General features: G+C 35.2%; 1 protein-coding gene across 2 annotated transcripts in view; it reads right to left on the bottom strand.

Moving 5' to 3' along the window:
- The window catches only part of KLHL1 (kelch like family member 1), a 360,434-nt gene that overhangs the window by 37,276 nt on the left and 297,715 nt on the right, over positions 1 to 25,443 (bottom strand). For both annotated transcript variants that reach the window (XM_047864918.1, XM_047864911.1), the window contains one exon: positions 6,738 to 6,900. In XM_047864918.1, coding sequence (XP_047720874.1) covers positions 6,738 to 6,900 — 163 coding nt within the window. The remainder of the gene's footprint in view (positions 1 to 6,737; positions 6,901 to 25,443) is intronic.

Genomic DNA, 25,443 nt, shown 5'->3' on the forward strand with positions numbered 1-25,443 from the left:
ACAGTCCTTGAGGCTTAAGTTACTGTGCTAGATATTGGTGCACACTGGAGAAAACAACAGACATTTACTTTGTAAGATTCTTCAAACTGTGTCAGTTTCAGGCTGCACAGAAATTGCAACTGCCCCGTGAGTATTATTAGTATGAAGTTTTGAATGAATGAGCAGAATAAGTTTTGCCACAGTGAATCATGAAGCGAACCCAGCTATTTTTTTCTTGTTTGTTTTGAAGATTCTCTGTAGCATACATTGATTAAAAATTCAGGCCTATTTATGGGTGTGCTCAGACAGTATCAGTATCTGCTTCTTGAGCTAACTCAGGAAATAAAGAGAAAGAAACCAGAAAGACCGTTTAGCTACAAAGTTTGAGAGAATCAACAGAGAGCAAAGAAAAAACAAAAAGACTCACTAGAACAGATACTATTTGGGGACTCTGAGGTTTTATATGGCCAATGACCACATCGCAATGTCTATTCACTGTTTTGTTGTGTTTCCTTCATTTATCAAGTATGTTGACTCTGCCGGCATCAGATGACATAACTACCACTTAGCTTACTCTGTCTTATTGGAAGATTGAACAAAATGTTTCATGAAATTGATATAATTTTGCTCTTGAATTTATCAGAATATACTCATTAAGTTTAAGCCAAGAAGCAATTATTTATTTTTCCTCAACAAATGGTATCATAAAGAATCTAAACTTAGGGGCGCCTGGGTGGCACAGTCGGTTAAGCGTCCGACTTCAGCCAGGTCACGATCTCGCGGTCCGTGAGTTCGAGCCCCGCGTCAGGCTCTGGGCTGATGGCTCAGAGCCTGGAGCCTGTTTCCGATTCTGTGTCTCCCTCTCTCTCTGCCCCTCCCCCGTTCATGCTCTGTCTCTCTCTGTCCCAAAAATAAATAAACGTTGAAAAAAAAAAGAATCTAAACTTAAAAGGACTGTTAATTGGCTTTTATTAGTCTAATTGGGAAAATTATTCAAAATAATCTTCAGAGAAGCAACAGTCAGGTTAGAATGACACATTAGCGATATGTGAAAACAAAACAAGGAGAAAAAAATCATGTCAGTAGAGATGAGAAAAAGATAAACGCCTGTCGAGGGTGATGCTGAAACAATTTTCTGCTATGAGTCTGAACCATGAAAGGTCACTTTCTAGTAATTATGTTTCTCTCTGAGTAAAACAGAAAAAGCAACTAGACATTAATAGACAGTCATCAAATCACAGAATTTTTAGGTCATTAAGTCACACTCAGGAAAAAAAAAAAGGTACTCAAATGAGAGCTATAATATTTTGATTTAAAGGAGAAAGATTATTTGAAAATGAAGTCATTTAAAATACTTACGTAGAATATCTGGATTAAATTTGGGACAAAAGTACTCAAAATGTAACAATTTCATGAATAAAAACTAAGATGAAATACTGTCACACTCTGATACTTGTTATGAAGTATGTTATTAGAGGAAAACAGAATTTCTTAAGATATTACATAACCTAGCTGACCAAAAATTACAAGGACAAGAAAAAAGACCAAAATGATGAATTCCATGTATAGCCAATTTAAAAGCCATATACTTCAAGACATATACTTCAAGAAGAAGATAGACAAATGACTAATAAACATTTTTAAAATGTTCAATCTCATTAATCTTTAGTGGAATGTGATAGCTCTATCCACTAGAATGTATAAAAAACATAAAAGATAAAAGAATGACATTACCAAGTCAGTGAGGTATATAGTATCCAGAATTTTTTTTTTAATGTTTTTATTTTTGAGAAAGAGACAGAAAGAGAGCAGGGGAGGTGCAAAGAGAGAGGCAGACAGATGATCTGAAGCAGGCTCCACACTGACAGCAGAGGGACCAATCTCTTGAACCGTGAGATCATGACCTGAGTCGAAGTTGGACGCTTAACCGACTGAGCCATCCAGGTACCCCATGAGTACCCAGAATTTGAATACACTTTTAATGTGTAAATAAATTCGGAAATCAGCTTGCAAAAGCAGTATCTACTAAAGCTGAACACAAGAATGCCACGTAGCCTAACAATTGCAGTTCCAGGTCTATACCCACCTAAAATGTGTACCCACGCTCACAAAGGATGTACATAAAGACATGCACGGGGCGCCTGGGTGGCGCAGTCGGTTAAGCGTCCGACTTCAGCCAGGTCACGATCTCGCGGTCCGTGAGTTCGAGCCCCGTGTCGGGCTCTGGGCTGATGGCTCAGAGCCTGGAGCCTGTTTCCGATTCTGTGTCTCCCTCTCTGTCTGCCCCTCCCCCGTTCATGCTGTCTCTCTCTGTCCCCAAAATAAATAAAAAACGTTGAAAAAAAATTAAAAAAAAAAAGACATGCACAGCAGCACTGTTCTTATCAAAGTCTTTAAACAATTTTTTAAGGTTATTCATTTCTGAGAGAGAGAGAGAGAGAGAGAGAGTGAGGGGGAGGGCCAGAGAGAGATGGAGACACAGAATCTGAAGCAGGCTCCAGGCTCTGAGCTATCAGTACAGAGCCAGACTCGGGGCTCGAACCCATGAACCATGTGATCATGACCTGAGCTGAAGTCCGGTGCTTAACTGACTGAGTCACCCAGGCGCCCCAGCACTATTCTTAATTCAAGAACTGGAAACTATTAAAATGTCCAGTTATAAGAGATTGAGTACATAAAATTTCTATACATTAAAGAATAAGCTACAAAGATAGTTATTAATACTATCTTTTATTAAATTCTGAATTTCAAGACATAAAACAAGTCAATAAATAAAACTAAGTCAAGCACAAATTGATGAATAAAAAAACAAGTGGAGAAAACACGCATAGCTTCTGTATATGTACATGTTTGATTAAAAATAAATACAGGAGCACTTGGGTGGCTCAGTCTGTTAAGCGTCTGACTTCAGCTCAGGTCATGATCTCACGGTTTGTGGGTTCAAGCCCCACGTCAAGCTCTGCTGAGAGCTTGGAGCCCGAAGGCTGCTTCGGGTTCTGTGCCGTCTCTCTCTGTGCTCTCGCTGCCCCTCTCCCCCCATCAAAAATGAATAAACTTAAAAAAAAATTAAGAACAATAATGAAACAGACAAAAGCTAAGGCAAAATGAAATTAATAAATATGCTAGCACATAAAAATATCAAATTAGGAGGAAAATAACAATACAAAAGGAAGTTTTAAAACAATACAAACTGGAATATTATTAATAGTCTAGAATTATAAACAAAATAGGCCTGCATTCCACTTTAAAATATCAGTAAAATAAAAATTTAAATTTTTTTTAAAGTTTATGTATTATTGAGAGACAGACACAGAGCATGAGCAGGGGAGGGGCAAGAGACAGAGACACAGAGCATGAGCAGGGGAGGGGCCGAGAGATGGAGAGACACAGAATCTGAAGCAGGCTCCAGGCTCTGAGCTGTCAGCACAGAGCCTGATGTGGGGCTTGAACCCACGAACCGTGAGATCATGACCTGAACTGGAGTCGGATGCTTAACCAACTGAGCCACCCAGGCGCCCAGTAAAATAAAAATTTTAAAGGGAATATATATAACCATGTACATATACTTTCTACCACTATTTCTTTCTCTTGCTCAAGAAACTTCTGATGTTTATAGCAAGTTATAGCAGATAAATTGTAGAAAGCTCTCAATTCATGTTGTGATTATTATTATCTAAGATATCATAATGGAAAATGTTCTGAAATGGTTTTTCAAAAGCTATGTGGACCACATATAGATGCAAAATCATAGTTAGAATATGGAATGCAACAAAATATCAAAGGAATAATGAAACATCAATTAGTTGGTTTTATTTTATGTATGTAATGATCATTACAGTTAGAGTATATAAACTACCACATGAATAGGTCAAAAAAGAAAAAAGTTACCATTTTTAATAGATTCTTGGAAATAATTTAATAAAACACGAAACCAATGCTGTTTTTTTAGGATAAAATATCCACTAAACAAACTGCAGACAATAACTTGCCCTTAACATCATGCAGTACATATATCTCAAAGAACAACTAACATCATACACAGATTATGAAACCTTAACGTCTTCCCAATTAGAGGACACAGACAAGGACACCTGGTCTCATTACTATTTATGCATTATTTTAAAAGTAAAAGCAATACAGCAAAAATGAAGTAAATGCAAATATTAAGAAAGAAGGGATAAAGTTTCATTATTAGTTTACTGTGTTTATTTTCCTAAAAAATCAGTTATTATAAAATAAAAGACTAATAGAACTAACATGAATTTAGTAAGATGGCTATTATCTATATCTATATCTATATCATCTATATCTATATATAGATAGATATATATAAACTATTTTCTCTAGTGTACTTTAAATGTATAATTATTAATATATATGAATAAATATAATAAAAATGCACAAAAGTATAAATAAATGTGAACAGACCTCAAAATAAGATATGAAGGCCATGCCAAAATTAAAAACCACCAAAATGTATAGAGGTTGATTTTAAGAGATGAAAGCAGGTCCATATTCTCAAATGAAAAGATTTCAAATGTAAATACCTGTGATATTTGTTTCCAGGCAAAATCCTCAAGGGATTTTCAAATCTATGACACTAACAATGTCGTTTTCTGCCTAAAATAACTTAAGTGAAACCTGAAAAAGCCTAAGCCAGAGGAAATAATAAACAAAAATAGGTTGATATAAATACACAAACATGAAATTTGTGTGCCAAAACATATACAATTAAAAGAATAAATGGACACAATGTTGATGCCAGTGGAAAATATTGCTATATATTCCATGAAAGTAGAAATATAGAAATATACTTGGTCAAATAGAATAAGGAATACACACAACTTTAATCTTGCAACTATAAAAATTTACATTTTAACAAAATATTTTTCAATTTCCTTTTAGGTGGTAACAAATGGCAACAAAATGTTGATCAGGATGCACTGAAAAAGGTATTTTTCATGTAATGCTGTTCAGAAAGTTTTTGGTAAATCTTACGAAGGAAAGGTTTAAATTATATTTATTTTAGTCCTGAAAATAACTCAGTCCCAATTCCCCTGAAATCCACGTTGCAGAAATTCTTCCTAAGGAAATACTCAGTAATTTGCCCAAAAAGATTATATCTAACAGTGTGCAATGCAGCTTTATTGATAATATCAAAATTTGGGAAATATTTTAGATATATATTATGTTAAATGTAAATATTTTAGATATATTTAGATACTTTAGATACTAATCAGAGACTAACCAGTTACTTACACTTCGGGACTTTTTTTCTTTTTTTCTTGCAGACAGTGGACTACTGCATAGCCATTAAAATTTGAATTTGCAAGTCTTTAATTCTATGGAAATGTTTATTTACAATTTAGATGACAAAATCAGCTTCTTTAACAACATGGTATAATAATAACTTTCTAAATATGTACATATTTAGAAAAAAATTAGGTTGTCAAAGGAGATTGAAAGTGTCTCAATTGGATAAGGAAATTTATTTAACATTTACTCAGTAGACATACTGAATGTGGATTATGCCCATTCATAACAATGAATGATGTAGACAGATCTCAACATTGACTGAACATACGTTAGTGAAAAGAGATGGAAAACAATAATGTATGTAATTTCAAGAACAGTAAGCAAATTGTTTGAGGTAGTGTGCAGGGTGGTCTATTTTAAGAGGGTAGATAGGAAGTACCTCCATGGGGACAAATTTTGAGATGGCATCTGAACAATAAGAAGGATCTGGACACATTAGGATTGGTAGGAACATCATCTTGGACAAACAAAACAGCAAATTCAAAGGGACTGAGAGGTTAGAGCTTGCCATATTTGAGACACAGATACAAGGGCAATTTGGCTGATGTAAAGAGAAAAAAAAAAAAGTAGAGTACACCAGGAGAAGATCCAGTGGGTACCTTTAGGTGAAGATAGGCACTGTATACTCTTTGCAAAGAGAAGGCCTTGAAGAGGAATGATATATGCTTCATATTTGTAAAAGGATTGCTCTGGCTGATTTAGAAAATGGACTGTAGGAGAAAGAGAGGTAGGGAAACCAGATTGAAAGCTTTTGCCATTGTCCAGGCCCGAGTTGTTATTAACTTTGTTTAGGGCAGGAGTTCTCATGGGAGTGAGAGGGAGCCTATTTTGTCATCCCCATAGGATATCAGGCAATGTCTGAAGACTTTTTGGTTGTCACACTGGGATGAAGGTGGAGCTGACATCTAGTGGACAGAAACCCAGAATTCTGCCGAGCACACTCAGGCACAAGACAGAGCCTCAGCTCCAGTAAAGGATTATTTGGCTCCAAATTTCAACAGTATTGAGGTTGAGAATTCGTGATTTAGGCCAATAGGTTGGAAATAGTACAAAGTGGACAGACTACTATAATCATGCAAAGAATATATATGAAGCCCCAAACTTTTAATAGCATTTTGAAAGCTTCTCAGACAATTTTACCAGTAAGCATATAAATATCCAGATCTTTAGTGGAAATAATTCTTATGAATTATACTTCATACTGCTTTTAACCAGCAATTAATGCGAAGGAGTGTTGGTTTCTGTTTTATATGGAGAGACAACCAGAAAAATATGCAGTCTTAATTTTTCAATTATCCATGAAGACAAAATTAAAGGAAAAAAAAACATGACAATTGTAAAATCTATAAAAAGATTTTTATTGGATTAGCTTACTAAAAGTTATTTTAAGAAGAATATTTACTAAAAATATTTTCCAGATGAAAAAAGAAAAATCTACTCACTTGCCATTCAAAGCCGCTACACCAACTGTACTTCGGGCAATGGACATACTGGCTACAAATGTCCATTGCTGACTCTGGGGGTCCCACCTCTCCACTGTATTCAGATAGCTCCAGCCATCATGGCCTCCCACAGCATAAATAGGGCCTTCAAGAACTGTTACACCTAAAACATGGGGGAGATGAAAACTGAATGAATGTGCTTCACAGTGAGATTTAAAAAAATCAGATTAACAGTACAAATTGTGATGCAATTCAAAATAGGCTCTAGCTGCTACACAAATGCAATGGGGTAGAAACTATTTACTATTAATTGTATCATTTTATTAAAGTGAAAACAATTAGAACCAAAATAGGTATGATCTAGGTGCTTTATAGAAGAACATTAATTTGCTTATTTATATCTCTATGAAAAAGCAAATTCTAAAAATCAGAGATGATACACAGTGTGCCTCTACTTCTGAAAAACATTTCTATACTGCGGTTTAAAGTAGTTTGTTACTTTAAATGATGCTACATTAAGCAACACAATATTATCAATTTGAAATTCAGGGTAGGGTTTTCTGTGTTTTGGCTTTTTGGTAACTTCATAATAAAGTTATCTAAAACTTATAAAATATGAAGCATTTCATGTCACAAGCCGAAATCACTAAACACAAGCAATCAAAACAAAGTAATAGTGAGTCATGGATGAAAGGAGAGGTAGATAATAGATAGATGATAGATGATAGATGATAGACAGATACTCCTATATACTGCTTTTCCAGTATATTCTTTTCTTCATAGATGAATTTTATTAAATTCTAGCAATTGCTAAATATTTATATATCATGTTAATATTGGCTAAAATGATTTCATTATATAAAGAGCAATTCTGATGAATTTTTTCTTCAAAATTCAAAGCCTGATTGTCAGGACTCTGAAGAATCCATGATTTTACCCTACTTGCCAGCTGACAAGTTAGACTGCCATAAATATACGTATATTGGTAGAAGACATGAGAGTTGTGTGTCAAAGGGGAAAGGTAATTCATTACTTATAACAACAGTAAGAGAGTATCACCTTTTATTGTTTGTTTGTCTTTCACTTGTTCTTCAAGCCCTGGTTCCAATAGGGTGACCCAAAGAGGATGACCAACATGACCTTAACTTTGCCTTCACCTTGACCAAAATTTAGAAAGGATTCTTCTTGCTTTGAGGGCCCTGACCTCATTTTCCTTAGAGCACTTATTTTAGAAAACATGTAATTCCACATTATTTCTCTCTGCACAAGATTTCTCTCTGCACAAGATTTCTAGATGGAAGTCTTTTGAAATGCCTCCTACTCGTGTTACAACTCAGGACTTCTTTCTCAAGGACCTGAGAACTATTTCTTTGAAATGTAATCATCAAGAAAGATATCGAGAGCCTATCTTCAGTTGACACCTTGCTTCAAGTTGTAAAACTACTTCTTCTTGTGAAGACAGAAAATTTACCTTACCTTTGGGTACGGCCAATTAGCAAATACACTTTTCCTATAATCCCTTACACCTGCCTGAGCTCTTAAAAACGCTCCTGGCTTTGTTTTGGTGAGGTTGAGTCCAGCCAAAATTCTGGGCTTTCTTCCATGTTACAATAGTCTCTTGCATGTTAAATTTGTCTAATGAATGTTTTTGCAGTTCAGTTGGAACTTGAACATGCAGTGGATTGTATTACAAGAAAGGAAATGGATTTGCCATGAGCACTAAACCCATGTGCTTATTACTACAGAAGGAGACATTATCTTCATGCTTTTAAAGCATGCCTGCCTTTCACTTTGGAGAGAGGAATTATCCTCTCTTCTAAGACTTTCCATTATATTAACATCCTTTTGCGGGGGGTCAGTGCCTTGCTCCAAAGTTATGCAGAAATTTGAGAGACACATGGAGAATTTTCTTTCAATAGGAACCTGAAAATAAAACAACCCCTTGTTTGCTCATTCATTCACTCATTCATTTGAATGTCTGTTGTGTGTTAGAAATTGTTCTTATCACCAAAGACACAGTGCCAAGAACAGAGGTGAACAAGGCCAACAAAGTCCCTGCCCTCAATGAGCTGAGCTCATATTTATTAGGCAATAAATATGTAACTAAAATGGAATAAGTACATGATTCACAGTAAGCAAGCCCTTCACACATATTATACAATTATAATTTAATAAAGAAAAAAGTAACTGATTAGAATATCAAATTACTGTCATACATATCTCCAACTTAGGGATCCTATTTTACACACACTAGTAAGTAGCTATGCATATGGAGGACAGGGTTCTGATGCAATGACTGCCAAAACCAAAGGACATAAGCTTTGTATGTTGATCTTTTCTTGGGGCAGCTCAAAGTAAGTGGGATCAGAAAGGATGAATAAATGTTAAGTTTGGGGCAATTTCCAAAGGAGATGAATATATCTTACGGAATTTTACAAGAGCATGTATAATCATTCCCATGTCTCCATAATGATTAAATATATGGAGATAAAGGTTAAACATCAATGAAGTTTTTAAGGAGATATCCATCAGAAAGGGCCAGATCATTAGCATGAATCTAATGAATTTACATTTTATTCTAAGAGCAAAGGGAAATCACTGAAGTGTTTATCAATGAGGGATTTTATCACCATAATATTTATTTTGATTTGGTTGTAGTAAATGGGTTGGAGTCAGTTTAGGAGGCAGTAGAGAGATGGTTAGGAGGAAATTGTAGTTATCCAAAAAGGATAAGATAGCATCTTGCATTAGTAGGTTAAAGAGTAAATAGAGAAAAGTGGAAATATTTGAGCTTTATTCTGATACTGGAGGTTTGTTGCTAGAACATGCTAATGGATTGGATCTGGGGTATATGAATATGTTTCAACGATAGGTGAATTGACTGAAAAGTTTGAAAACTACATGTTGAAGATATCATGTCTGAGGGAACTATTAGACACCTAAGTGGAGCATTCAAAAAGGCTGTTTAATATACTTGTCATAAGTTCAAGTTAATGTTGGAACTATATGTATAAATTTGGACTCCTCAGCAATGACATGGAGTTTGAAGGCATGGAATCAGATAAGGGCAGTTAAGAAAAGAGTAGTAAGAGAGAAGGTAACAGAGACCAAAATCTAGCCCTGAGTGGCTTCAAAATCAATTACAACAAAAGAGAACAAAAGAGCCAGAGAAGAAATGGCCAGATAGGTGGAAGGAAAAGCAGAAGCTTTTGGTATCTGAAAACTATGAGTGGAGAGTATTTCTAGGGGGATGGAGTAATCATACACTTGCATGTTTCTGACCAAGTACAAATTTCTATTGGATTTGGAAAGAGGGAGGTTATTGTTCACTTTCAAAATAGGTTCTGGACCATCACATTACAAGTTTTAATACAATCTGATAACTACCTAGTCAAATATATACCCTACAAAAATCATTGATCTGTGACTTGCTTTTTTAACTGTTTGAGATTATTTGACTTTTTGTACATGTTTCAGTCCTATAGTGTAACATATATAAAATGCCACAGATTTATGGACTCTGAATGCCTTATGATGTGATTTGCATAACTTTTGCAGCTGTGATGATTCCTTTGCACAAGGGTCTCATTAAGTAGAGTTAGTAAGTGGACCAGAATAATTTCAAAATTGGAATGATACATTTAATTTTTTTCCTTATGTTTACCAAAAATGTCTTACAGATGCAGTAATGCAAGGTTAAGAGTGTAAAAATATTTTTCTGTGCTTTGTTCAGTAACTACATTAAACCTGCACTAAAAAAATAATAATTTAATGGAAACATTTTTGTATGTCTCAAGCTTAGTAACTGCATGATTACTTCTGATAAAGAATTTTAAAATGTCTTTTGATGTTTTATGTTACCAAAATGTAGTTTTTCAGAACACATAATTATTTATATATCTTAAACTGTTGGTCTTGCACATATTATCCCCCTTATGATTTCCTCTGTAAAATATTTATTAGAATTTTTTGTATAATTTTCCTTCAAGACCGTTCAATGAAAGAAGCAAACCCTCCCTAATTTTCAGATAAAGTAGCACAAACTGAAGCTGAGCCTTTTCTATATGGGTTACAGAGAATAAATGTATGTACTGGCAATTTAGGCCTTTGAACATGGGAAGTAATCAGTGGGGCGTGGTCCATCTGGATAGGTCACTCCCCAAAATATTTCACTTAAAGCAAAATTTACTCCCACTTACATAATGTACCTCAAAATATTTATTTTACTATTTCTATATCAATACAACCAGATAATTTTTTTCCTGAAAAAAATTATTGCTCTTCTCTAACCTTGTTATTATTATCCATTTAAAATATTGCTAAATTTATTCTAAGCTCTAAAATTTTCCAAATTAAAGAGATTATGTTTTAATTAAAAATTGTGACAACACAAAGCCAGTTCTTAATATTGCTCTATTGTTTGCATTTTTTGCCATTAATTACATAATTTGAAAAGCATTAGCCTGCAAAATGAGATCTTCTTTTGTTTAGGTACAGAACATTTTTTTTTAATGTTTAGTTTTGAAAGAGACAAGCCTGAGTGGGGGAGGGGCAGAAGAGAGGGAGACAAAGAATTCGAAGCAAGCTGCAGGCTCTGTGCTGGCCTGATGCAGGGCTCAAACCCAAGAACCCTGACATTATGACCTGAGACGAAGTAAGATGCTTAAATGACTGAGCCACGCTGGCACCCCGAGAACACTTATTTTCAAATGAATAACAATACATTTAAGTTTCTTTTGACCTAATAACTATGTCAAATAAATTACTACAATATAACTAATTATTATCTTTTGCAAGTCTCAAAATACATTTAAATTACTAAGGGTTTCAATATGTATATTGCCTGGAATATAGACATGAATTTATTATTAATCTTCTTTTCTAAACTGTTTTCAAAAATACCCATCAAGGATACAGTAGCACCTAGTAAGTACTCATAACTAATGATTAGGGTGATTTAAATCCAGTGTTATCAAATAGTTTTACTTTAGAAGCAATGAATCAATAAATAAGATTCATAAAATTAATACCTCACAGTTGTGCTGTGCAAAGAATTAAACAAAAATAACTTACATAATTGGGAATGGAAAAATATATAAGTAAAATTATATACATTTTATATACATTACATTATAACATTTTCCTAATGATATTAAATTTATATGCATGTACATATGTATATATGTCTGTGTATATATGCATGTTTGCATATGTATATATAAATATAGCTTTGTGAGTATCTATATATGCCTATAATATATAATATATTAATATGCTCTCTATATAATTATTATGTAAAATACTAATATATAGAGAGAAACAGAGAGACAGAGTACCAGTGGGAGAGGGGCAGAGAGGGAGACACAGAATCCAGAGCAGGCTCTAGGCTCTGAGCTGTCAGCACAGAGCCCAAAGCTGGGCTTGAACCTGTGAGATCATGACCTGAGCCGAAGTTGGACGCTTAACCAACTGTAACCGACTGCGCCACCCAGGTGCCCTAATACATATATAATTTTAAAGTTTATATATTTTTGAGAGAGAGAGAAAGCACATATGTTAGTAGGGGAGGGACAGAGGGAGAGAGAGAGAGAGAGAGAGAGACAGAGAGAGAGAGAGACAGAGAGAATCCCAAGCAGGCTCCAAGCTCTGAGCAGGTCTGGACTCAAGACTTAGTCCCACAATCCTAGGATCATGACCTGAACATAAGAGTTGGACACTTAACCGACTGAGCCAATCAGTGTATATATATATATATATATATATATATATATAATTTTAAAATGTTGATAATAGGCAGAGCAAAATGTACTGTGTTGCACAGAGATATTTTTTATGCAATCCTACAAAATCATGTTGGCTTAAGATAAATTTTTACTTTTGCTTAATCTTCAAACAGAGGATAAACACACTTTGTATTGGTGTATTGTATCCCATTCTTTCCTTAATTGTGATTGTCATTGTCAATTTTGACTACTCAGTGAAATCACCTGGGAACTTTTGAAAAAATGCTAATGTCTGAATTACAAAGATTCTGATCTAATTGGACTGAAATGATGTCTAAACACAGAGATGCTTCAAAGTTCTCTAGGGTGAGAAATAAATGTTTATTTATTTTGAGAGAAAGAGATCGTAAGCAGGGAAGGGGCAGAGAGAGAGGGAGACACAGATCTGAAGCAGTCTCCAGGCTCTGGGCTGTCAGCACAGAGCCTGATGTGGGGTTCGAAGCCATGAACCATGAGATCATGACCTGAGCCAAAGTCAGATGCTTAACTGAACCAACCAGGCACCCTTCTAGGGTGAGAACTTTTAACTGAATCCTTAGCTGATTCCTCAGTCAAGATTGAGAATGACTACTGCAGTAGAAAATGATATTAGTAACAGAACCATTAGGCAGAAGGTTTCTGACCAGTAATCTGCTTACCTCACAAGTCACTAACATCTATTATTCATGGTGTGTGTGAGTGTGTAGGTGTATGGAATTAAGGTTGTCATTGAAGTTTAATAGTCAGCTAACATCCAATTTTACTACTATACAATTTCGCTTTCTTGGATTCATTCATCATCCATCCAGTTTTCCAATAATTATGGTATAACCTCTACCAGTTCATTTCCCCATTAAGTGTACAGTGGGGTGGAGAGGGGCAGGGAATATACATCAATGAAGTTCACCGATAGGTGAAAATTTAGTACCTGTCCACAGGATGAAAGGAATGTTTTTTTTTTCCAAAGTGAAAAAGTGTTGACCAAGCTAAAACCTGGAAAAATATTAGGATTCCCTTGGGGGTTGAGGAATTCCAGGCAGAAGGAACATTGGTATAAGGGCCTTGGTGGTAGGCAGAAGCAGAGTATTTCTGAGGAGCTGCAAGAGGGCCAGTTTGGCAGTAAACCTTGAGAGTTAAGGGACAGGCAGTATGGCATGCAGTAAGCCTGAAGAGTTAAAGTACCACTCGGTGTGGGACTTTATATATGAACAAGAATTCTTTTTTTTTCTAATCCTAAGAGTAATGTGAAACTGTTGAAAATTTTAAAGCAGAGAAATGAGGCAATTGCATTTATTTCTCAAAAATTGTCATGCTAGATGTGGTGTGGAGAAATGAGAATTGATGAGTCCATACCAACAGTGTATGTAAGAGATGGTAGTATCTTCTGTTGATGTGGTAAAAGTTCATATAAAGAAACTTGAAAGACTCAGGAAATGTTTTCAAATGAAGATGTATTTATTGGATCCTTTCCCTAATATCCCTCCTTCATCCATTCCATCAACACGTTCTGTGTATTTAAAAAAAAATACATCCTTGCCATGTGATTTGAAATGTTACTTAACCTCTTGTACCTCAGTCTTCTGATTTGTACAATGGAGCTAGTTATGGTGCCTAACCCACAGGGTTGCTTCAAGGATTGAAAGAAATGCGCTTAGAAAAGCATATGGCACATATTTAACATTGTGCAAGTATTCAGCATGATTAAGACTATGATAGTAATTTATCAAAACCCTAAGTCTTCTCATCAAATTTCAGTCTATTGTATCACTGTAGGGATATGGGAGAGACTTCTGAAGGAACCAGTTAAATATCTAATACACTCCACTGTGCCACATTGTCTCCATTTCTGAGGGCTCCATTTATGTTTGCTCCCTGTAGGCAATTTAAAATATTGATCAAAAACCTTCCACAAAAAAAGACCCTCTCCAAATATTTTACTACATAAATATATATTTCCTCAGGATGATTGTGACTTAGTCATTGTTTAAAATAGGAATATTGTAGGGGCACCTGGGTGGCTCAGTTGGTTAAGCAACTGACTTTGGCTCAGGTCATGATCTCACGGTTCGTGGGTTTGAGCCCTGCGTTGGTCTCCATGCTGATAGCTCAGAGCCTGGAGCCTGCTTTGGATTCTGTGTCTCCCTCTCTCTCTGCCCCTCCCTCACTTGTGCTCTGTCTCTCTCTCTCTCTCTCTCTCTCTCTCTCTGTCTCTCTCTCTGTCTCTCTCAAAAATAAATAAAGTGTAAATAAATAAATAAATAAATAAAATAGGAATACTGTATACATCTAAACAAAAATAAATAATCACAATATATTTTGAAGTGCTATTCTTCCAAATGCCAGCTTTCCTTGTAGCTATGCATTGTTGGCTTTTAAGGCAAAAATTACATTGAGGTAACACAGAAAAGTGTTATAGAGGCTGTGGGTTATAATTGGGTGATTAGAGGAGACATCACAGAAGATGAGGCAAGAGAACTGTGGTTTACAGCTTGGCTGTAATTTTCACAAACACAGATGCAAGACATTATAAGTGAAGGAAAACACTTGAGCATAACACAGAAGTACGAATCAGGCTACAAATAGCTAGAGTGACTACTTACTTTAATCAGTGGTTATGCCAACCATAATAATGTGCCTGCCTATAATTGACTACTATTTTTCTGTATCCGCCATGGAATTTGCACCAAGGCCACACTTCTTACCAACAACTCTCAGACAGTGACTGTGCACAGTGATGGTGCTAATGCAGGCCCACTCCTTCAGCACAGGGGATCCCTGCAGATATGCCTCTAGGATTCCCTCTGGAGTTGGCCAAACTGCTTTGGGAACTGGGTTGGAGTCTGACGCTCTTTCTACCCAATCCCAATCCTCCTTCCTCCCCTTTTGCCTTCGCAGAAGTTATGTCAAACATGAAGGTCTGAAATCTGTTTCAGTCTCTTGAATCTTTCAAGGCTGTTTCAAACCTCTTGAACAGTGAATCCTGCCTTGGCATCTGCTGTTTAGTGAACCCAAACTAATATTATTGTTAAAAGAAAAAAGGTTGTAAATAAAATTGAAAAAATGTGGGGAGGGGAGCAGGTGGGATATAAAAGGCACTTTAAGAAGTACGGATTTTGGGGCGCCTGGGTGGCGCAGTCGGTTGAGCGTCCGACTTCAGCCAGGTCACGATCTCGCGGTCCGTGAGTTCGAGCCCCGCGTCGGGCTCTGGGTTGATGGCTCAGAGCCTGGAGCCTGTTTCTGATTCTGTGACTCCCTCTCTCTCTGCCCCTCCCCCGTTCATGCTCTGTCTCTCTCTGTCCCGAAAATAAATAAACGTTGAAAAAAAAAATTAAAAAAAAAAAAAAAAAAAAAGTACGGATTTTATGTGAGACTCTGAGGAACGTTTTTATGCAAGAGTGTTGGTATCATTAGAGCTGTATTCTAATTAGATTCATCTGACCTCAGTCTTTATATCATTGTAGAGAATATGTGGAGAGACAAGTGATAATGCCATTAAAAAATCCCTTCTCCTAGGGGCGCCTGGGTGGCTCAGTCGGTTAAGCGTCCAACTTCAGCACTCAGCTCAGGCCATGATCTCACAGTTCATGGGTTCTAGCCCCATGGCGGGCTCTGTGCTGACAGCTCAGAGCCTGGAGCCTACCTCAGATTCTGTGTCTCCCCCTCTCTCTCTGTCCCTCCCCTAGCCTACCTCAGATTCTGTGTCTCCCCCTCTCTCTCTGTCCCTCCCCTGCTCATGCTCTGTCTCTCAAAAAAAAAAAAAAAAAAAAACTCTTGTCTAGATGAATGTAAAGAAAATGTCAATGTGTAAGTATGCCCATTGGGATAAAACTGGAGAGATGGGATGTGTGCCATTTATTATTCAATATGACATGTAGATCAAGATCCAGTAATTCAGCAAAAATGAATAATTGTTGACATTTTTCACAAAGGAAGTTGAGAATTTAAGAGATCCTACTGGCAAAGACATATTAAATTCAGTTGGTTTGATGTTAAAATCTGAGCAATTGTCTTATTCAAATTGTTCTCCACTGCATTACTGCTGGAGTCTACCGAAACACACACTTTCTGTGTATGACAATATCAACTTCTTGAGATTCTAGGCTCACTTTCTTTAATGACATAGAAATACTTGAAAATAAATGTTCTTCGATGATACCCTTTAGCTGCTCTCCTCTAAGGAACAACAGGATGATTAAAAAATAAATGACACTCAATATAATTTTTAGGACAACCAATTTCTCCCAGAGTTGTAGTAATTGTTCTCAAAGATACATAATTACACACAGTATGTTAGTAATGGACATAAAAACAAATATATGTAATCCAAACTACATAAAATTCCGATACACTTTTTTCCTAATTTGTTTATAATTCAGCAAGGGACAGGGACATTTCCAGGCTTAAGATATGGGCTAAACCTAACATCTGCCTGATTACGTGTTAATACTTGACACATATCTGAAGTTCGAAATATTTTCGCAAATGAATGCATGCACAAATTTGGTGTCCTATGAAAATTTCCATTATTCTCTATTTTCTGAATGTTAATATCTTGCCTTCCCAAATGGATTGTAAACTCTGCATTAACAGAGTCTGTGTTTTATACATTACTCCCCAAGGCCCCTAATATAACACTGCCACTATGCACCAACAGCCTCTCCTACTTCCAGTCTTGTATTCTTCACAGTGCCCCTGAAAAATCATGCTAACACAAACACAGGCATCTTCTTGCTAATGCACTTGTACAGACTCTGGTGTTGCACAGTGATTCTATAACCTGGCCTCATTCCACCTGCCCATGTTTAATTTCATTGCATTTCCAAATCCCTTAACATTGGATGTATTATCATGACCCATATGTTCCCTGAACTTTAACATTCTATACCTCAGCTAGTCGGACTAAATTCTGTTCTTTTCAGATCTAACGCAAATAGAAATCTTTCTGTAAATTTTCATTCTTTTAGTAAGATTTTGTCCCATCCTTTACCATCACTCTGCTAAACTTTTTTAATGTGAATCCTCATTCTGAAATGTAATATGTATACTAAATATTTTATAAATATGTAGTATCCAGATTCCTTATCAAATACTATTCATTATATGCATTGCCTATTTTATATTCTATTATTATATTTTTAAATATGATGGATGCTGATTAATAAAGATATTGTTTATCTTTTCTATAGTTGTATTGATTTAAAAAGGAATTTAAAAGAACAGCACTGTGGAAGTAGTTAATTTCTTAAAGCATCTAATGCAATTCATTCATTAGGATTATTTTGTCTTACCTTTATGTATAGCCTATTGATTATACTTTATTGATTATATTTCAATAACTGCTAAATTAGATAAAATTGGGGAAATACGCTGCTTTCATGCTAAATGAAAATGAAGCAGGTGGGTAGTGGAAAGGTCATACATTTTGAAGATTGTGTTAAGACTATTCATTTATTAACTGTGATTTTGTGAAAATCCCTTAACCTCTTTGATTCTCACTTTGTCAATCTTTAAATTAGGGATATGAGCTCTTCTCCTTGGATTGTTCTAAGGAATAATTTACATTATTATTTTTTTAAATCTCATAATATATGTGGCAAATATTTCAGAGCTGGGTTATTATTTTTGTATTTTGTACCTGTGTTTTAAATGTTGAGTCTATGGTCAAAGTAATATTCCTGGTTGAGAATATCAATTTCCAGGGGATTGTAGGTACAATATGAAACTATTAAAAAAAAGTGAAGTATTTCACCAATGCTAGTCTAGATATATTTATACATAAGTCAAGCCTTATTTGGAAGTTAATTTCACAGTATGCAATGAAATTAAAGGGAAGTGTTTTGGGACCATGTTTACTTGAACAAAATTCTCTTCCTCTTTACTTCCAATTCCAAGTTTTTGCTTCTGGGAGGTACACTGGTGATGAGATTTTTAGGCTACTGGGTAGAAGAAGCAAGACTATGAGATTAGGCTTCCACGACATAGCCTGGGTAAGTTTCTCAGAGACACAACAGAATCCAGTAGTAAGAAGAATCAAAAAGCAATTCCAGCAAAAAAAATTGGCATCATAGACATTTTTCCCCAAAGAGAGCTGACATTTCAAGTGACTTTGTGGATTTCTTTGGCTTTGATTTCCTGGGAAGCCAAAAATTATGTAGAACAGACGGCTTCAATCTTTTGAAGTTGGGACAGTACAGAGAATCTACAGAACATGGAACCTCTGACTGTCCAGAAACCACAACAGAGAACTGATGGTTTCATTGCTTCTTCATAACAGACTCAATGGAGTATGAGTCCATGGTACCTTTTTTACCATCTGTCAGAATTCCATCAAATAGGGTACTCCAGTCACCTAAACCTGAGACACAATGAGCTTATGAACAGTAGTTCCTAATCAACTAAAACTGTAAATACATATTTAAAAGATATATTAAAATTATATCTATACACACATATATATGTGTATATATGTATATGTATGTATATATATTGTATGTATATATGTATATGTATATATATATACGTATATACATTTATGTGTGTATATATATATATATATATATATATATATATTTGCCTGAGCTCTACTTAGAAGGGTTGTGATAAAATTTGCTAGAGTTGGGGCTCAGTATCCACAATTTAAAAGCTGCCAACGTAATCTGAATGTGTAGCCAGCATTGAGAATTGCTGCCACAAGGAAAAAAGACTCCAACTGTTCCCAAATGCCAGAAAGGATAAGTAGAATAATCTATAAAGCTACTAATCTAAATAGAATTACAGAGGAACTGCCAAATTGCTTAAAAGAAGGAAAGTCTAAGGGTATTTATTTGTAACCACAAAAGAAAATTTATGGAGATTTTAAAAAGTGTGTGTTTATGTATTTATTTTAAAAATATATTATTTTCTTTTAAATAGTTATGGAAATATAACTGGACAGAATGATTTATGTTGAGACCCAAATGAGTAGCCTTGAGAAATAAAGAGGAAGAAATAGCTTAACTCATAGAACAAAGATATAAATAAATGGATACATGAAACAAAATAAACTAGAAAAAAAAAACCCGGGAGAAAGATTATGTGAATAGTAGCAGTTCCTGGAAATAAATGGGGACATATACATGTTATCATTTTACCTTTGGTAGAAGAAAAATTTCCAGAACTTCAGAACAATATTGATATATAGATTGAAACATCCTTGACTTCTAGGTAAGATCAATGAGGCAAAAACAAAAACAAAAAACAAAAACAAAAACAAAAACAAAAAACAACAACTCACCCTTGGACATATCCTTGTAAAATTCCCAAGCTTCTCAGTATTTTATTTTATTGGAGTTGGGAAGGAATTAGAGGGGTGGTAGAATATTTTATTTAGAAAAAATTGTCTTCCTCAAAAAATTTTGGCTTAAAATATGGGACTCAAATACGTCTGATTAAAAGAGCATTTAATAATAAATTGAGAACTCTAATTAACAAGAGTAAAGAATAAGATAAATAGCATCTTCTATGGAAGATGGAAATATTAGAAGAGTAAGAGGGAACATATTAAGATAAATTAAGAAGAAAAAAGAGGAGGAAGTGGAGGAGGGGAAGGAGGAGGAGATGAAGACAAAGAAGAAAAGAAGAGGAAGAAGAAGAAGGAGAAGAAGAAGGAAAGGAGAAGGAGAAGAAGGAAAGGAGAAGGAGAAGAAGGAAAAGAAGAAGAAGAGGGGAAGGAGGAGGAAAGAAGAAAGTATGTTAGCTTTGATACTAATGGTGAAAAAACTCATTTTTTGAAATAAAAAAAACTTTTTCAGATTGGGCTAACAAAACTTAGTCACATGATATTTCTAATAAGCATGTATATGAAAGGACAAAAGTGGAAAATAAATTGGTTAGCAAAAAAAATAAACAGCAGGCAAATGTAAACAGAAATATAGAATTTGCATTAACATTAATGTCACACAAGGATACAGAGGGGCATTTGATATGGCTATATTTATATACAACATATATAGAATTGATTTCAAAGTTCCCATACAAAAAACCCTGTTTGCACCAAAAGACATAGCTAAATTCATAATGTAAAATCTATTAGAAATGCCAGCAGTGCTAAAAATACAATTATAGTGTGAAATTTAAGTATGCATCTCTTAGCCTTAGAGAAATATCGTAGAAAAATAACAATGTCTGAAGAATTGAACAATCAAATTAATTGACTTGGCTTAATTGATTAGTGTAAAACCATGCAATATTTAAATGGAAAATATACAACTTCTGGAGATAAGAAATAAAATTTAACATATTTTCAAATTAAAAAGCTAAACAGATTTCACTAGGGAGACACCATCAATAAAAGTAAAATAGTTGAAATTAATGAAAGAAAACAAACCAATCTAGGTAGTATAGATAAGCTTCAATGTTCTTTATTTGAACAGATCACTCAAATATTTTGATTTGTATACCTACCTGATTTATAAACTAAGATAGTAATAATACCTAGATTAGGAATGAGGAAGACATTATCACAGAAGCATGAGAGACTAAAAGAATAAGAGAATACAGTGGTGCCTGGGTGGCTCAGTTGGTTGAGTCCAACTTCGGCTCAGTTATTCCTGGGTTCCAGCCCCGCATCGGGCTCTGTGCTGACAGCTGAGCCTGAAGCCTGCTTTGGATTCTGTGTCTCCTTCTCACTCTGCTTCTCTCTCTCTCAAAAATAAATAAACATTAAAAAAATTAACTTAAAGGGGCGCCTGGGTGGCGCAGTCGGTTAAGCGTCCGACTTCAGCCAGGTCACGATCTCGCGGTGTGTGAGTTCGAGCCCCGCATCAGGCTCTGGGCTGATGGCTCGGAGCCTGGAGCCTGTTTCCGATTCTGTGTCTCCCTCTCTCTCTGCCCCTCACCTGTTCATGCTCTGTCTCTCTCTGTCCCAAAAATAAATAAACGTTGAAAAAAAATTAACTTAAAAAAGAAAGAATAAGAGAATACAGTGAGAGACCATGTGTTATATGGACTGAATTGTGTCCCCCTAAAATTCATCTATTGTATTCATAATTCCCAATGGGATGGCATTTGGAAATGAAGACTTTAGGAGGTGATTAGGGTTAGATGGGCTCATGAGGGTGAAGTGCTTATGATGGGATTAGTGACTTTAAAGAAAAGAGGAGAGAACTGCTATCTCTAAATCATGGGGGGCACGGCAAAAAAGCAGCCATCTGTAAACCAGGAGGAGTGTTTTTACCAGAACACAACCATGCAGGGATGCTAATCTTGGACTCCCATTCTCCAGAACTGTGAGAAACAAATTTCTGTTTTTCAAGCTGCGAAATCTGTGGTATTTTGTTTGGGTAGCCTGAGCTGACGGGGATAGTGTGGTAAAATCAAATACTTAAAATTTAAATTAAATATGTAAAGAAAAAGGCAATTCTTTATGTACTGACACTTGTCCACATTAAGTGAGAAAAGAAAAAAGCTGCTAATCATGTACAGTTTAACAGTACTTATGTAAAAGATACAAGTATATATATATATATATATATATACACATAATAGGATGAAGGAGTCACAAGGCATTCCCTCTCTCTAAACTCCCAGGACCTTAGGCATTTTGCTGTCCCACTACCAAGTTTACCTTGTTCTCAAAGGGCATTTTATGCTGGGGCTTCAGTGCTTTTCTTTGCCATGGACTTGGGATAGAAATTCTTTAGTTCATCTCAACAGATTCCTTTAACTTTGGATTTGGAGGATCTCCATCCTTTTCTTCAATAGAAACCTAAACCACTTATGCAAATTGATCCACACCCTTCCCAGGAACAAGCTATCACCAAGCGATGCAATAGTAACAATGTTAGTCTGTACTAATTTTTTAAAAAACCAGCCATACAATTTTACCAATTTGGTTATATGCTGTAAATTAACAACTGACGACAGAAAAGTTTGCTTATCTGCTATATATCATTCGTATGAAAGGGGCATTCAATATTAATGTAATATTTTCCCCTCACTTTCAGAAAAGAAACAGGAAATAGATGTGCATATGTCTAGTTTAAATTATTGCTACATTTATTAGTGACTAGATTTTTAAGAAGTAATTTTAGGGGCGCCTATGTGGCGCAGTCGGTTAAGCGTCCGACTTCAGCCAGGTCACGATCTCGCGGTCCCTGAGTTCGAGCCCCGCGTCAGGCTCTGGGCTGATGGCTCGAAGCCTGAAGCCTGTTTCCGATTCTGTGTCTCCCTCTCTCTCTGCCCCTCCCCCGTTCATGCTCTGTCTCTCTCTGTCCCAAAAATAAATAAACGTTGAAAAAAAAAAAAAAGAAGTAATTTTAGAAATGAAAACAAATATGTTATCCATGATTTTTTGTTTCAGGCTTAACCTAGAGTTATCTGCTTGAGGCAAAAATTATTCTAACTAATGCAAAATCCAGATTCTTTGCTTTAATATATAGAAAAGTTTTGTACACTGGTAGGAAAGTGAGGAAAACATGTTATACATGATTTACACACAAATTTTAAACATTTACAAATTAAAACTGTTTTAGCAAACTACCTCGTACTCTTTCAAGTAATATTAATCTACACTATATAATCAATATCATGAATCTTTATATTAAAGTTAATTTCACAGATTATTTTTGAGAGAGAGAGAGAGAGAGAGACCACATGCAGGCTAATACAGGTTGGTGGGCAAGGAGCTGAGACAGAATCCTAGGCAGGCTCCACACAGCGTGGAATGGGTCACAGGGCTCCATCTCTCCACCTGGGATCATGATCTCAGCTGAAATCCAGAGTCAGATGCTCAACCAAATGAACCACCCAGGTGCCTCTCACAGAATTTTAACAGATTAATCATTTACATGCTAATGATTTTTCAAAAATTTTTTAACGTTTATTTATTTTTGAGAGAGAGAGAGCACAAGCAGGGGAGGGGCAGAGAGAGACAGAAGCACAGAATCTGAAGCAGGCTCCAAGCTCTGAGCTGTCAGCAGAGCCCGCCCTGGGGATCAAACCCATGAATCTTGAGATCATGACCTGAGCCAAAGTCTATAGCTTAGCCAACTAGGCCATCCAGGCACCCCAACTTCCTAATGATTTTAATAGGATATTCTTTCTATAAAAATTTTTTTACAACATGTTCTTTCCTCTTGTTTTCTCCATATTTTAAATCTTACTCGAATCTGACATCATATATTTCAGTAGCCTTCTAACTGAATTTACTACCTGCGTATCTATGTTCTCCAACTGACTTTTGATGCTTCTGTGAGATTGAGATTAACCTTGCAGTAGCACTGACTATTCCTGCTGAAAAGCTCCAAAGATTTTCCACTATTGAGGAAAAAATTAAAGAGAAAACTTCATCATGTGACATAATAGATTGATCAGTATCTGGCCTTAACCTTTTAAAGTTGTATCTACTGCTAGTATATCCATAAGTTTTTAAATCAGTGAAATGAAGTACCTGGTGTTTAATCTATGTTCCATGTATCCTCTCTGTCATCACATTCCTTATATTGTATCCTATACTGCAAAAGAACTTCCCCTATGATAACATATCAAAGGGGATATACCCACCATTCAAATCTCTACTCAAGTCTCCAAAGAAATAATTTTTCCTTACCAAGCAACAAAGAACACACCATGGGTTGATAATATTTTTAAATAAAGTTAGTATTTTTTTATATTGTATTAAAATAATATAGAGTTTGTGTCTCCTAAGAAACTGCAGTCTTTGTGAAAATAATTTTTTTTCTGATTATTACATCTCACAAAGCACTTGCAACTGTGATTTAGGCTTAGTGGACACTCAATAAACGGATGTTCGCTAGAGCCATGAGTGGATGAACCATGGAGGAATAAAGAAAGAATGAAAAAAATTGACTAATTAGGCAAACTAAAGCCCAGAATAACAAATTAATCTTCTTCAGTGGTTTGAAATGCAGCATATGATGTTACAGATTCCCAAAAGATATGGAAAAGTGTAGTGCAGTAGTTTGAAAGAAAGTTAAAAGATAAAGCCTTAAGAAATTTTCCTCTGTGAGAAAATTATACTGATTCTTGATCATATTTAATTTTTAAGGTAAAGCATATTATTTAATTAATATTAACTATTTAATAAATGCTTACAGAATAAATTTCCAAATCATTAAGTAAAATCACTATAAATAAGAAATTAGACTCTTAAATACAGAGAACAAGCTTGTGATTGCCAGAGAGGAGATGGGTGGGGGGATGGACAAAATAGATAAAGGGGATTAAGAGGTACAAACTTCCAGTTATAAAATAAGTCATGGAGATAAAAAAATACAGCATAGGGAATGTAGACAATAGTGTTGTAATAATGTATGGTGACAGTGACTGTACTTATTGTGGTAAGCACTGGGTAATGTATAGAATTTTCAAATCAATGTTTTCCACCTAAAACTAATATAACATTGTATGTCAATTATACTTCAATAATAAAGAAGAAATTATATGTTTTATTTAAGACAGTGTTCTTACTGTGAATAGTAAAATGAGACAATTTTTAGAACTGAAAAATGTTTTTCTCCATTATTTTATATCGAGTAATATGACTTTAACTATCAGAGTAAAGGAGTAATTAATTTCCACATTGTAAATCAAAAATTAATGAGAATGTCCACTTCTCTAAGTCAACATATTTTGAGCTATATTTGAATCACAGGATTTTTTCTGGGTCATTTTTATAGAAGTTTTTAAAAGCCAGGTAGTACATAGAGTTATCATTTTCTAAAACAAACAAACAAACAAACAAAAAACAACAAAAAAAATTCTATCAGAAAAGCAGATGAAAAGAAAACTGGCAGCATCTTGACTAAAACAAGTGTCTAGATGTTTAAAGGAGATGTTTTATCAAGTATAAGGTCAAAACTAACATATCAAGTGATTTCCAGACACCAAACAGACTTCAGTGCTAAAAAGAAAATTTCCATTTCACTGTGTCTTAGAGACGAATT

Source organism: Prionailurus viverrinus, chromosome A1, assembly GCF_022837055.1.
Source record: "Prionailurus viverrinus isolate Anna chromosome A1, UM_Priviv_1.0, whole genome shotgun sequence".
Lineage (NCBI taxonomy): Eukaryota > Metazoa > Chordata > Mammalia > Carnivora > Felidae > Prionailurus > Prionailurus viverrinus.